This window comes from Platichthys flesus, chromosome 21 (genome assembly GCF_949316205.1).
Source record: "Platichthys flesus chromosome 21, fPlaFle2.1, whole genome shotgun sequence".
Lineage (NCBI taxonomy): Eukaryota > Metazoa > Chordata > Actinopteri > Pleuronectiformes > Pleuronectidae > Platichthys > Platichthys flesus.
Window position 1 is genome coordinate 1,624,630 of NC_084965.1, and position 15,138 is coordinate 1,639,767.

The 15,138-nt window shown below is 46.1% G+C and overlaps 2 protein-coding genes across 2 annotated transcripts; both read left to right on the forward strand.

Moving 5' to 3' along the window:
• Positions 1–2,395: 2,395 nt before the first annotated feature.
• On the forward strand, positions 2,396–6,247 carry buc (bucky ball). Its single transcript, XM_062379263.1, has 7 exons — positions 2,396–2,582; positions 2,694–2,846; positions 2,936–4,381; positions 4,463–4,564; positions 5,321–5,407; positions 5,489–5,556; positions 5,999–6,247. Exons 1-6 carry the CDS (start codon positions 2,576–2,578, stop codon positions 5,518–5,520), a joined length of 1,827 nt encoding a protein of 608 aa, XP_062235247.1. The 5' UTR covers positions 2,396–2,575; the 3' UTR covers positions 5,521–5,556; positions 5,999–6,247.
• Positions 6,248–7,251: 1,004 nt separating this feature from the next.
• On the forward strand, positions 7,252–11,468 carry LOC133932542 (uncharacterized). The gene is made up of 4 exons (XM_062379264.1): positions 7,252–7,680; positions 8,472–10,541; positions 10,893–10,988; positions 11,294–11,468. Exons 1-4 carry the CDS (start codon positions 7,416–7,418, stop codon positions 11,320–11,322), a joined length of 2,460 nt encoding a protein of 819 aa, XP_062235248.1. The 5' UTR covers positions 7,252–7,415; the 3' UTR covers positions 11,323–11,468.
• The last annotated feature ends 3,670 nt before the right edge of the window (positions 11,469–15,138 follow it).

Genomic DNA, 15,138 nt, shown 5'->3' on the forward strand with positions numbered 1-15,138 from the left:
AAAAACACATAATCAACTTCATGTTACCACAACGATGCAGTTTATGTTTTGTTATTAGCATCAAAATGTCCCAAACTCATCTCACAGCTGAAGATATCCCAGTCACATCATTTTAGATTTAAGGTTCTTTGAATAAATTGGGGCTCAGATCTTTATATCTTGTATATATTATATTCATATAGAGCACATTTTAAACAACACAGGTGACCACAGGGCTAAACAGGCTTAAAGTAAAGAAATACAATAATATCTACAAATATAGCTGCTGCAACACTGCTTTTTCCCAGGGGATTATTAAAGCGCTGTATCTATCAATCAATCTGAAGATAGATTTGTATAATCTTTGAATCATCAGTTAAATAATGTCCATCACAGGGGACCTTCAGGCTTTTGTGGGTCATGGACGTAAACTCTAGACAATAAGACACAACAACAGCAGATATTTCAGATATTAATATTACACTAAAACATCATAAGCTCCACAGCTCACACCCTGGATGCCTTATGGCAGGTACCCATCTCACAAAGCCACTTCACCATCACTGGCTCCAGCCCTTAGCAGACATGAAGACAAATCTCTGAGGCTACTACGTGTTGGGAAATGCCTCCTTCATCAAATCATAAGGAAAACGTGTTGAATCCAGGGTCGCACATCCCGGAGCTGTGTCACCACACTGAAGCAAAGCTGCAGGGAACACACCCAGAAAACCCCGGCCACCTTCACTTAGCATCGCTGCTACACACCGAGCTAATACTGACTGGTTTCCAAAGCACGAGAGGAGACTTTCTGACTGGAGGCAGCAGCAGGACGCGTTAGTGTCTCTGATGGACGACCTGTCAACGTGTTGTCTGGCCCCTGATGGACGCAGGTCAACAACACGAGCAGGATGGAGACACAACCTGAAGTCATGTGATCAACATTAGCTTCCTGCTCAACGCATGTTCGTGTTCACGCTTCTCTGATCCCAAAAACACACGTGACGTCCCTGCTCTTCCTGGGAGCAAACGCGACACATTTATAAAGTTTTTTACGACATTACTGGAAGTAGCCCGATGCTAGCTAGCTACCGTTAGCCCGTCGCCGTTAACCACCGTGTCCAAAACAAACCCAGGGGTTGGCTAGCTGGTTAGCATGCACGGGTTAGCTAACCGGCTGGTTGCGTCCTGTGGGGGTTCACATCCAAACACCCGCTCCCATGTATCCCCAGTTTAGTTTTTAAATATAAAAAACATGTGACCAGCTAGCTTCGATGTGTCACGTTATATCGCTAAGTAGCCAACGGCAAGCTAGCTAACGGTTAGCTTCCCTCCACTGCACAGTTCCGGGGTCGGCTAGCGTGTTAGCATCTCCCGCTGGTGTCCGTGAGGGACACTAGTATCCACCGCGATCCGCTCCTTCGTGAACTTGTTCCAGACTTGACGCAGAAAACCCGCAGGAAACCGCCCAGACAGCGCAGCGGAGAGCGGCCACTGCTGCTAGCACGCAGCGCTAAGCTAGCGGGGCTACGCGGACGGAGGCTAGCTACCTGAGGAGTTCGGCGGGGGGAACCTGCGGGCGTCCAGGCGGCGGGCGACGGGGACCCTGCGGGCTGTTCACACGCTGAAGCGTTGCTGTGGCTCCGGTCGTCAGCTCCAGGAGTCGAGTGAGCGGCTGCGGCAGAAATCAGACACGAAGGAGGCGAGAGGACGCGACGAGCAGCGGAGAGGCTCTGCGCATCACCACAGCGGCCATGTTAGGATACTGCGCATGCGCACGCACTGCAGCCACACTGACCTCTGCCGGACAGACGGTCGCACTGCAGCTCTGCAACAACACAAGAGCGAAAATACAATAACATGAGATAAATTAGGATTAAAGTTAATTTAAGATAAATTGAAATGAGATAAGATTATATTAAAGTAAAGTTCTCATAGGATACGTTAAAATGAGATGAGATAAACTGAGTCAGATTAAGATAAATTAAGATAAAACAAGTTAAAATGAGATAAGATGATACACGATTAAAGCTAAGTTTAAACAATATAAAATAAGATAAGACATGTTAAAATAACATATGCTAAAATAAGATTATATAAGATTTAAGTTAAGTGAAAATTAGATAAGAAAAGTCATTAAATAAACCTCCATGTTTTTTAAAAGAAATAATGAAATTGTATTTTACCATAGAAGATATGCTTCCTAATGAAATATGGCTGTAATATCTACAAGAATACAAAAATTTGCTGACTTGATATTCTCAGAATTATGTGTTTTAATTTAGTTTAAATCTATTTAAGCATAAATGTATTCATCTCTTTTCTCTCATGGTCCGTAGAATAATATTTCCTATGTGTGAGTTTATAATCAGAGAGTTTCTGTCTCAGAACATTTGATCCTCATCAGACTGAAGCAGCAGCTGTTTCCTGTTCCACTGATTATCTCACATGTTGCAGCTCCTGTGAGTCGAGCTTCACTTCGACCAGAAGCTTCTCTTCTTCTCTTTGTTTAAAGGTAAACTGGCTGTAAAAAAAACTTGATTTCCAGGAGCTGTTGTCTCGGAAGAGTTTTATCCAGAAGGTTGAGCAGGAACGTGAAATGGAGGGTAAAGATTTTCTAATCATGTTCATTTTTCCAAATTCAATTTAATATGGTGACGAGTAGAGCGTTTTCACATCTTGTGTTGATTGTGATACTTCCCCTGCTTCTTTCTTAGATGGAAACAAACAGTCACACACGTTTGGGAATGGACAACAGAGAACTCACCACCCAAGACCTTTTTTCTACGTCCAGCCTCCATCTCAACCTTATTACGTCTACCAGCACTGGCAGCTGAGCAACCCTTACAGTCACTATGGTTTGCCTGGAGGTATCAAGCTCTTTGAACTCCACTTGATGCAGCAGCCATCCATGTTGATTTCCTGAAATCTCACATTAATGTTTTTAATATTCCTGTAGGTTTTAATTACAACCGTCCCTGCATGCCCCCCTACCAGTACATGCAGTACCCCGGCTACGTTTACCCACAGGCTCCCATGTATCCGGTTGACAACAGGCGAATGTTTGAGCCTCGGTTCCACGCTCCCCCGTGGAGCCAGCAGCCCTACTCACAACCTCACGGGCATCGAGAAATGGCCTGTTCAGAGGCCCAGACGGATCCCAGTGAGGCTATAAACAAGCTGATTGAGTGCCTGGATAAAATCAGAGCCAACGAGCTGCAGGGCGCCGAGAGAGAACTTGACTCTGGTGTCGCCTCCCAATCCTCTGGGATGTTTTCTCCAGGGGAAGAGAAGAAGAGTGAAGGTCAGGGTCACGTCCTGCCTCCAGGGCCGGATGACACTCCTGCCGTGGCCTTCAGTGACTCCACAACAGCCGTGTATGATGCAGAGTCCAGCCACAGGAGCCTGGACGCCCTAAGCCCTCAGGGATGCTGGTCAGGCGCCATGGAGGAAGAGCTGCCCCTCGACAGCTCCTCTGTTCATGAAGACTGCCCAGACCTCGAGCAGCTGGTGGAGGATCAACACTTTCCCCCTCTGGAGAGCGAAGAGGTCACAGATATCCAGTCAGATGTCCTTGTGACTGATGCAAGCGTTCCCAGATGTGATGTTGAAGAGCTCCTGAAGTCTTCACTAGCACCTTCCTTCTCCACTCAGCCTGTCCTCAAGGAACCTAAGAGCAGCGACACCACCTCCAAGTCAGAACATCAGGCAGCTTCTCGGGAGGAAGCCAAATCAGATGCAAGCTACCAGATCCTCAAGTTGCCCTTTGAGAGCCTTTTGCCGCCTGGAGCTGCCGGAGCCGGCCGCCTCTCCTCCCCTGCAGCCCCCTACTTCTACAACTACCTCACCATGCAGAGCACGCACGAGCGGATGAGCGTCCTCAGTCCGTCTCTGGACGAGCTGTCCTCCAGGGATGAGATGTTCTCCACAGATCTGGACGACGTGGAGCTTTTCCCCAAACACGTGTACACGGGCCGCAGGCTGGCAGAGGTTGTGGGTGTGTCGCCTCAAGCTGCCGAAGAAGTGGAAGAAGTGTGGCTGCCGGGTTCCAAGAGGTTCATGTGCGCCTGCTGTGGGAGAAACCTGGCCAAGGGTGCAGGTCGGAACAAAGGCCACAGCTCCACAGCCTACAGAGACGAAGCTGGGGACTCTGAGGAGGAAGGCAGGTATGTGAGAGGGTGTGAGCAGCCGGTCAGGGTGGTGGTGAGGAAGCATTCTGCACCCAGGAAGCCTCAGGCTGTCCCACCGAGACAGGCAGCAAAACCCTGGTATAAAAGAAACCAGTACAAAGACGCCTCGCATCCATTCGACCAGGAGGGAGGACACGGCCTCTGCGAGCAGGAAGCAGCTGGGGGGGAGCTCGGAGCTGTGACTGGCAGCGAGCTGCAGTTCAGAACATGTGAGGGTGAGGGTCTCCGCTTTTCACATCTTTAAATCAACAATCATCTATAGCCCAGGTGTGTGAAACGTGTGGATTCTTCTACAGAGCGAGTCTGCAGAGAAGATCCGACCAGTGCAGAGAAAAGCAGGTGGGCGGACGGAGAGCTGATCCCGAGGAGGAGACAAGGAGCCGCTCCGCCACGACAAGGTTAAACAAACACAACGAGATGCATGGAGGCTCTTCTTCACAGTGTGGGCCCAGTATGTGTTTACTGAAACCAGCCAGCAGAAGCTACATCTGAACATTAGTGCAGAAAGTATTATAGTCTGTAGATAAGCATGCACATTGAGAATGTAGAGGCCAAACAGTCCTTTTTAAATTTAATCAAGTAGCATTGAATTTCACATACTCCTAAATGACAGTAAATATCTAAATATGCCTTATTTTAATTAAGATCCTCGAGTTTTTCTCAGAAAAAATCAAAAGCAAAACATTGATAAACGTTCTAATTCGCCATGTTAAAGAAAGTGGGAAAACCCCTCCTGGATCTACACCCTGATTCGGATCCACACCAAAATTTAACTGGTTCTGTGTTGACCCAAATCACAACCGTCCACCAAGTTCAGTGGGAATGCGTCACGCAGTTTTTGCTTAATCATGCTCAAACTCAAACGATGTCCCCGAATGGAAGACGGATGTGCTGAGGGGGCTCCAGCACCATCTACTGGTAAAGGGTGTCATTACAAGGCTGAAAGTTTTGGTTATTTAATTTTCCAGAGTGTAACTTTGAGAATAAAATTTATAATCTGTTTTGATTTCATTTCTAGAACCTTCAGTGTATCACTTCGCTGATGTCTTGATTTAGATTTAGTCTCCCAGCTCTGACTGGTTCCAGTTGGGGGGGGGGGGGGGGGGGGAGGAGGTTTCTTGCAGCTGAGGGTTAGCTTCACTTTTCTTTGACAGAGATGAGTTCTCAGAGGAAAGTGATGTACCAGCGGCCGAGAGACGAGGACAACGATGACGAGCCGCCTCCGTTACACTGGGAGAGAGGTGACCTAATGTTTTACTGCTTCTACCCTGACTTTGTTCACACGTCTTCTCTGAATATAAAGTTTACGTTTCTTTACGCAGGCTCGTCCATGAGAGGAGAACCGAGATGTTAATGTTCCTGGACCGACTTTTGATCAACGTGTTGAACTGTAGGTGAAACTCGTTGTATTCTGCAGGGGCCTGCTGTTTCTATAGACGGAAAGTAAAGATGGACGCCTCGACGACTCCTGAACAGTGAAGCTGAAGCGTCTCAATCCTATTGGTTGTTAACTCTGCCTCCACCAGGTTGGTGGATGGGGCTTAAACCAAAAAGTCCAAATACACATCAAATAAATGTAGGTATAAGATTATTGTAACAATACATATCTTAGATTCTTTATAAATATAAAACGTGTGTATTGATCCCGACTCCGATTGCTGCCACTCAGTCTCCAGATGACGTCGTGTTCCTGATATTTTGGCTTCACGTCTGGATAGTGGGAGGAAGTTGAGACGTCGTCCATCTTTATTTACAGTTTATGATCATTTCTCTCGACACAAATCTGCAACACTTGATGGAAACCAGTTGTAACTTCACTTTTCTCTCCTCAGGTCCCCCTGAAGGTGTAAATGTTCCAGTAATGTAATGATTTAGAGCACCAGGTGAAATGCACTGCACAGGAAGCCTCTTTTTGTTGGATATAAAAATTAAAAAAATATATATAAGTATAAAGTTTCTGCAGAGACACTGCCTTTCACTATTCATGATTAATGGATTTCACGACCAGGCACACGGGCTGAGAATGAAGGTGTTGCCACTGTTTGGGGCCAGTCCAATAAAGTATTGTTATTATTATTTAAGTTTTGTGTTTGAGTTACTTTGTGAAATCATCTGTGTCACTGTTCCAATGTCCAGGTTAATGTGTGTCTCCGTTAAATCAGATCGACAACCTGAAGAAGCAGGTTTAGCTTTTCACTCTGTATCTGGATACAGTGTATAAATATATATATTTATATTAATTCTACTTAGGTTAGACACAGTGAACATCTAATACTTATCAGCCAGCACTACAGCATATATTCTAATTATCAATATGATTATTTGAATCAGTAGGAGTATTGGAGCAGTAGGAATTAACCACTGATTTGCGGAAATAACTAGTTTAATAATGGATCTGTCCTTTTTGAAAGCAACTTGGCATAGAATACATCAATCTTTACATTTTCTCAAGAGACCAAAGTGTGGATCTGCAGCATCACATCACTGTATTGAATATTCAAGGCATTATTGGCTGTTGAATGGATAAAACAAAATATTTGGAAAAATTCTTTTCAACTTAATTACAAAACATTAAATCACATTAAATAATTTTTCACTATAATCAAACAATCAGCAAATACCCCCAAAAATGACAGATTAATCAACAATGAACAATTTGTGTTAGAATTCTCTAAAGTCAAGTCAAGTTATTAGAGCATGTTTATTTTTCATAAATAAAACATTCTACAAACACACAAATACACACAAACTGTCATGTCACCTCAGAACTGAGGAGTCAGGGGTCAAACGAGTCTGGAGTGATGACAGAAGCTGATATGAACACGATGTTCCACTCTGCATCACACACCTGTTTCCTGTGTTCACAGAAACCTGATCCGAGACAATGATCTTCTCTTTTGTCCCATCTCTGATCTGTGCTCCGACCTTCCCCAGGTGAGGTGATGGGCTGCAGTGGGAGGGAACCAGTGGCACACAAACACTTTTCATTGGCCGTGAGTGCAGGTCATTAAGGTCTAATTGGACAATCGTCACCTGGAACCGAGCTCTGGCCAATCAGTGAGACATTTTAGGAGCAGAGCTGAATCTCCAGTCCCCACCATTGATTTCCAGTTTCACCCGTAGTGGAAAGTCGTGTTGGTTTGTTAGAGAAGTTCGTTTTGACTGGTTCTTCTGTGAGGTTACTCTGAAACTCTCAGTGTGTAGTGACCAGGAAACAACGAGCGCTTGTCTCTCGTCTCTTCCTCAGATATGAACGCAGCCACGTCCACCTTGCACCGCTCCTTCGGTCTGGGCCCTCGAGGTCCCATGCCTCCACATGGAGCTGCTCAGGCCCAGGGGCCCCATCACCCACCTCCATGCTCCTCAGGAGCTCCGCGTGCTGAGGAGCAGCACCACAAGCCGTTCTTCTACATCCAGCCCTCGCAGCCTTACATGTCCATGCAGAGTCTGCAGTGGCCCGTGCCGATGCCCATGCCGGTGTCCTACAACCCGTACTACGGCTACCCTGGCTTAGGTAAGAAGACTCCGTCTCCTTCTGTCTCAGGCAGGTCTGTTAAATGCAAATGTTACACTGAACAGAATCACTGTTGTATTTGGTCTTTTTAGAATCCTGTCCTCCGATGCACACATGTCTCCTGCCACTTCTACGATTTCAGTAATTTCCTGCTACAGTTTGTTGTAAAGACATTTATGGGTCAGATGGTGAATGCATGAGTTGGCTGATCTCCTGACTTTTCCTCTAGCGCCACCATGAGGTCTAGATTTGTGGTTTTAACTGAAATATGAAACTATGGGACAGATTCAGTTTTGTACACGTTTACCTCATGATTTCCTCAGATCACCAGTGTTTGTATACGAATATCCGTCAGTTGAATAAAGTACCTTGGTTTATATTGTTAGCATGTTAGCATTCTGCACTCTTGTGGTTTGAAATGAGTTCCTGTAGAGCTGCTATCTGCAGGTGGCTCCAGTTTGTTTTACTGGTTTGAATTCTGTGTGAGACTAAAACTGGGAATCAAATGTGTCTTTAGAATTCGTATGAAGCTAAAACTGAAACGTGAGGTTTCACTGGAGCCTGTTTTGTATCTTGTTTGATCCTTAATCGACCATCGGTGAGGATAATGTGCTGTTAACGTGCGACTGAAGGACGTGGACTTCAAACAGAATCACATCTGAGTCAACATGCAAATAAAATATCCTACACTTTGTTTGGACAAAGATTATTTTATTCTGTGAGATGTCCGTTGCAATTATCAACAGGTTCACAGCATGTTGTTGGTCACTAACTTCAGTTTTCTGTTGAAGGTTATGGGATGCCGATGGTGCCTCACTATCAGCCGACTCCCTACATGGAGCCCCCTGGCTTTGTGGTACCCCACACCCACCTCCACCTGATGGACTACAGACGCCTGCTGAGCCCTCAGTACTACCAGACCATGGCCTACCACTCCCGCAGGTTCCGCTACCAGCAGAACGGGCCGGCCAGAGAAATGACCAGCTCTCAGGTTCAGACGGAGCCCCTGTCTGCGGCCCAGAGGAGCAGCACGCCGGCTTCCAGGGACGCCTCGGCTACCTCAGCCTGCAGCAGCGACTCCCCCAGTGTCTCCACCAGCCAGATGATCTCACCAGTCAAGCATCTCCTGGAGCATGAAGATCCATTGCCCTCTTCCCCGACCAGGACGCCACCGACTGGCAGCTTCGTGATTCAGACGGAGGAAGTGAGGATTGAGTGCTGCACGACACCGGTGGGCTTGCAGCTTCTGCACGCTCGTGAGACGGCAGAGGTGTCCCACAGGTTTACACAGGACGTGGTCCAGTGTAGCTCCCTCCTCCAGGGCGGCCTGCTGCAGGACGACGGGCTGTGTCTTCCTGCAGACCAGTCGGAGCAGACACTTCACGCTTGTCCTGACCTTCTTCTAGTTGGCGGTGGTGAAGACATCTCTGCTCTGGAGGAGTCCAGGAATCCGGAGCTCATCGCTGAGGTCTCCGATGTGGCGTCTCAAGTCTCAGCTCATGAAGACGATGATGAGACGAAGAGGGAGGAAGACCTCAGTAACTTTCGTTTCAACATTGTTCACCTGCCCTTCGACCCCAAGTACCTGGATGAGCTGCGCAAGATGGAGTCCACCGTTTGGTCGGTGGAGGAAACCTTGATCCCCTCCCATGACTCGCTGATCCAAAATGGCTGCTCAGGCTCTGATGAGGAGACGCTGGCTGCTGTCGCTGAAGTGTTGTCGGAGGATGATCTGACGCTGAACGAGGAGGCTCCTGCAGAGGAGGTCTTCACCATGACCGACATGTCGCCTTTGGCAGAGGACGAAGTTGAGGACATGGTCCCCGCTGCAGAGAGTCCTGCAGACCAGGTTAGTCCTGTCCTGGATGTCTCAGAGGAAGCTCCTCTCGTCAAACTGATGCCCACAGCAGAGGTGGCTCCTTCAGTTAATCTGTTGGGTAGTTCCCCTCTGAGTGGAGAAGGAAACCAACGTGGAAGAGACCCGGAGGTCCAGGATCATCAGGACACTTCGTTTGAATCGTTACCCGCCTACCTCCCCTCCTCCAACTGGTTGGCCGACTTCGACAACGTCTACTACTGCAGCAAGATGCCACCAGCGCCCCAGAAGCAGAGCAGACCTGCAGCCAGCTGTGGTGTGGACGTGCCCGTCAGAAGGAGAAAACTAGACTCAGAGTATAAAGAGCAGAACAACGTCCGCAAGCCCAAGGAACGGTTCAAACCCAAAGGGAAGGTGGATCGGCGAAGCCTCTCCGACCACGAATGCTGTCTTCGAAGAAATTTCAACGAGAACGCGTTCGCCCCGTACGCGTCCACGAGGGAGCGGCTCTGCTCCAGATGTTCGGTGAAACAGAGGATCTGCACGGCAGCCAGTCCAGGACTCGACAGCAGGAGCTTGAAGAGAAAAGCTGGTCCCCTCCAACAGTGGAACGAATCTCCCGTACCCACATGCGACGCCTGTAAATATCACACCAAGAAACCGATGACGAAAGGCTCCGGGCCCGAGGTCCTTGGTCTCCGTCAGGGACCGGACACCGAGGGGGAGTCTTCTGAGAACGGCTCGTGTCGCAGAGGTTCCAAATGGAGGCAAGCCGAGGATCCCAGGAAGCTGGCGGACTTCAAGAGGCCGCTGGCGTCCAAGCAGAACCAGGAGAAGTGTCCTGCAGCCGCGTACCAGAAGCTCCGGGAGAAGAACTGCGTCTGCGTGGAGCTGCAGCATCAGCCCGTCGCATGGGAGCGGCTGAGACGCTGTCACCACGGCCACAACATCCAGGAGAGGGATGAGAACTGCGCCATGCCGGTTCCTGTGCAGGACAAATGGAGGAACGTGGATCAGATTTACTGGACACACCGGTGGCAAACTGGTACGTGAGTCACATGACATGTTAATGATTCCCTTCTCACACGGGAGGATCGGTTAGTTTTCTGTGTTAGTGACTGAAAACAAATCTGAACGTAAATTTGGGCTCCGAGGAAATTAACAAGTTTCCTTCAGGGTTTTTAAAATTCACTGAATATAAGACGTGTTAATAATGAAAATAATTGAGAAAAATTCTGTGTTATTTACTGGACAAGGAAACTATTTAACGCTTCAAAACGAGGACCAAACCTTTTTTATGATGAATCAATTAATATTTGAGTTTCAAAGCTTTTGGGTCATTTGGGAGTTGGTTTACTTCTGCTGATAAATAAATCTATAATTTCTGCTTCAACAGAGAAATCATGGAAGGGTTTGATGCCCGACGTCGACGGCTCCAAGAATGAAGCCCGATGGCAACACTTGAATATGCACAAGAAATCACAATCACAGGGTTTGTTCAGAATCAACCTAACAAACTAAAATCGATATATATAAATATATATATTTATTATCTCCAAACTGTTTTATTTCTCACAAATTAACCGTTAGAACTTCAGATTGATCATTGATTATAAGTATTTATACCATAACTGGCACGATTCTTATAAGCAATAGGTTGGATTTTAATAATTCATCTCATCCATCATGAGCAGATCCAGTGTATAAAATCAGATTTTTATGGAGATTATAGTGTCACAGTATTCAGATATGTAAAATGATGATTTACATTGTGTTAATTAGTTTTTCTCTCTGCAGGAACTCGTAGGAAGGACACAAGATGCTGATTTTTGCACAAGAGCACAAAGTGGAGAAATCACATTTTTAAAAAGAACTGTACGCACTTAATTCAATATCTCACTTAATTTATTTGTACAAATATTTCACAATGTGCACTATTTATTGACATGTAAATAAACACAATTTATAATAACTTTGTTTTTGTCTGGATTAAGTAATATATTAAGCTTAATCTTAATTTGGCCCTCGTGTTTTTGAGAGGCAGCTGTAGTAACAGTGGTAGTCCACCAGATGGCACACTCAGGCTTCTGTCGTTTCAAAATTATGAAACTATGTATAAATTATAGAAAAGTAAATCTTCATCTTGCAGAATAAAGAATATTCTTGAGGTTAGATGATGAAGAATTTATTCCCTCAGTTGGATTTTGCTCAAACGTCATTTAACAAACTCACTTAACTAAAATCTGTCGGTTCTGGTTTAAACCTCGATCTGACTTTTCTGTGACCGAGTCTTATCTGGAGTGACTTTCAGGTGTTCATCTTTACACTGAGTCACCGGTGGTCTGCCTGTGGCTGCCAGGGCATCAAACCTCTGACCTTTTGATAACACAGTGGCCTGTAGCTTTAACAGTGAACCATGGAGCAGGAAATTAAAATTATATGACCCACTGGAAAAAAAATGGAAAGGACATTTCCCAGATTAAAGTTGGTCTAATATCGCAAAAGAAATTGACAATCAGATTATTGTAGCTCTAATTTTATGTAAAATATAAATTATTCCATATATTGTCCATCAGATTTATATAAATTGAATTCAGGGCTGATGCCTCATGGTTCAGAAACATGAGGCAATATCTAAGAACCCAATGTTGTAGGTCAAAAAATGTACTTTCTGTAAATCGTTAAATTCAAATTTTCTATACAGATAAAATAACTTTTTAATAAATGTGCTGCTTCACTCGTATCCCACCGACCAGAGCCTGTTTCTGATTTTCATACAAGTCTTCACTCGGTCATTGGGATAAACTGCTCGAGTCCAGGTGAGCAGAACTAAGCTGAAGAGGCTTCTGCAAAACAATGAAGACTCTGAATCCTTTTGTAAATTAAAGATTCAACTTTCATAGCTAATTCTAATGACTTTGCAAAAGTAGTTTTCCATTTTGTCACTGGGTGAAAATTGATGAGCAGCAAATTGTGGTTTTATCCATTTACAGTTAAAGCCACGAGTAAAGTGAACGAATGGAATCAAGGAGATAAACACTAAACCTGAAGTTACCTGAATATGTAATTTAAAACAACAACTAAACAAGTAGAACGGACCAATCACCAAACCTCCCTGAGCTATAGACACAGAGGGGATAACGAGTGAAGGGGCCGGGCTATTTGCTGGTTCAACATGTGACCTCGTAAAGAGTCTCAGTCTGTTTCTGGACATGTCAGCAGAATCATGGAAACACTCTGAAACGTGTTTCCAGCTCTGCGTTGGATTAATGGACAAATCGCACGTTATTAGACTCGTGTCCAGCTGTGAACTCCATTATTGACCAATAATACGTAATGCCACCGCCCGAGGGGGGGGGGTGATACTCACTGAATAAATAATGAGTGGAGTTGGACCATTAGAGTTCATGCTGTGCTCTCCAGGCCTCAGGAACCAGGTAATGAAACCAGTTCCTCTGATGACGTCCTGCTAGAGACCTTGATTGACGTGTGCAGCAGTAATAGTGTAATAGTGATCCCCCCCCCCCCCCCCCCCCCCCTCCAGGGTGCATGAAGCCGGAGGAGGCACATATATTTCATGCAGAGGGACATAAACGATGTGCGTGGGGAGGACACGTGGTGTGGAGATGATTTCTGCTTCACACTGCTGCTGCCAGCCGATGGGTTCCGGTGCCTGAGCTGCAGAACGTCCTCGTGAGGAGGGAAAGATGAAGAACATCCTCTCCAGCGACTTCATCCGCTTTGAGACGACCCACGTGTGTGAGTCGGTTTTACTGAAAACACACAAACACACAAAAAATTAAATTAAACATGAACGTGCCGGCGATTATGAGACTTGTTTCGTGTGTTGATGTTCAATCACCAAATGTAAAACATGTACATTATCTCTGGGTCCAGAAACTGAAGCCAATAAACCAACGACTCCACTGGTAGTTGGGTGGAGACCGTTCTATGTTGGTTTGTGCTGAGCAGCCATATGCAAATCCCCGGTGAATATTCTTTACATAAACACAGATATCCAGACTTTAATGTTTCTTTCAGGGTCGATAGAAAAGATTCTCTCTGTTGGAGAAGTCAGACAAACACAGTTTAATGTGAATCAACAAAGAAACATCTGGATGGTTTGTTTGTGCCCAGCTCTCCATGTGTGAGAATAAAATAACTAGAAAATGAACGTATGGATTTACAGCAAACTTGATGGAAATAACATGATTAACGTTTGGAGCTGACCGGTCAAAGGTCAAAGGTCAATATGACAAAAGATAAGGTCTAAAAAACACATTTTTCAAGCTATAACCAAAAAGATCAAATGTTTTTTATTTATAGTCTCGATGATTTTCACTCAAACTCTGCCAGCACGGTCGTTTGGATCCAGTACCTTGCCCAAGGACACTTCGGCAGACAGAATGGACGAGACAACCCTGAGGGATTTGGAGGCGTTGGTTCACTTCACGGTTTGAGGTTAAATTCCAGATTTCTCTGCCTCTTATTCCAAAATGTGTCTGTGAACTGTGATTGAACCATTTCCTGATTTTCTGCTCATGTGTCGAGCTTCGTTTGAGTCTGTTTCCAAATGAACAGAAGACAAGAACCCTTCTGGAGAGCGTCCCTCGACAGAGAGAGAGTTTCAGCAGCTCGTGTCAATGTCAGAGAGCCGCCTCCGTCTATACTGAGTGAGTGTGTGTGAGCAGCTGCTTGAGATGCCTATACAAGCTGTGGGAGGTTAAAAGCATCTATTCTGCCTCCTTCCCGGAGAACAGCGGAGCTCCTGTCACACGGTTCAAGTGTTTTGAAACGCTCGTCACCCGCCGACGTCTCGGAGACGAGTGGACGGGATCAGGACGGAAGATTATTCTGAGGACGGGTCTCTGCTCCTCTTACAGAAATATACAGGAAGAAAGAAATGAACAACAGAGAGAGATTATTGTTTTCACCTGCAGCCAGAAGTTTACCGCTGTTTGTCTGTGTGTGTCTGTCGTAGATTATAAAACAAGATGGACATGGTGATGGCGTCCAGATGTGCAACGCCCAAAAGTCCCCATCACCCCCTGGTGGCTGGCTGCAGTATTGGCCATAAACCCAGCTAATTTGTTTAATGCACATCCTCACTGGCGTCCCTCATCACCAAAAGCTGTCCTCTTTCTCTTCTTGTTCCTCTTCGTCTTCCTCTTCCTCTTCCTCTTCCCGTTCCTCTTCTTCTTCCTCTTCCTCTTCCTGTTCCTCTCCTTCTTCCTCTTTCTGTTCCTCTTCTTCTTCCTCTTCCTCTTCCTGTTCCTCTTCGTCTTCGTCTTCCTCTTCTTCTTCCTCTTCCTCTTCCCCTTCGTCTTCTAAACTATGTAATTTAACAGTTTCTGGTCTGAACGCTGTTGGAAACATAAACGAGACGGAAACAACCTTCCATTCATCTCCAGCACCGTCAGAACAGGTCGCACCACCGTGTGAAGCCTGTTGTTGACATCATCAGACCCCCCCCCCCCCCCCCCCCCCGGCGAGAGACAAACCCCCCCGGCGTCCTGACACCTCCGTCTGCTCTGTGACGGACATGATGGATGTTTGGTCACAGAATCCCTTCTGTCATCCTGACGCTCAATTAGGAGCCGGCTACGGCTGGCCACTCCGCACTGAGAGGTAGGAGGCCGGCA

What these genes read in the sequence shown, in the direction of transcription:
- LOC133932542 (XM_062379264.1), top strand. Translation starts at nt 7,416, where the DNA reads ATGAACGCAGCCACGTCCACCTTGCACCGCTCCTTCGGTCTGGGCCCT. An exon ending in CTACGGCTACCCTGGCTTAG is followed by an intron (nt 7,681 to 8,471) that starts GTAAGAAGACTC and finishes TTTCTGTTGAAG; the next exon opens with GTTATGGGATGCCGATGGTG. An exon ending in CAAGAAATCACAATCACAGG is followed by an intron (nt 10,989 to 11,293) that starts GTTTGTTCAGAA and finishes TTCTCTCTGCAG; the next exon opens with GAACTCGTAGGAAGGACACA.
- buc (XM_062379263.1), top strand. An exon ending in TCACTATGGTTTGCCTGGAG is followed by an intron (nt 2,847 to 2,935) that starts GTATCAAGCTCT and finishes ATATTCCTGTAG; the next exon opens with GTTTTAATTACAACCGTCCC. An exon ending in GCAGTTCAGAACATGTGAGG is followed by an intron (nt 4,382 to 4,462) that starts GTGAGGGTCTCC and finishes ATTCTTCTACAG; the next exon opens with AGCGAGTCTGCAGAGAAGAT.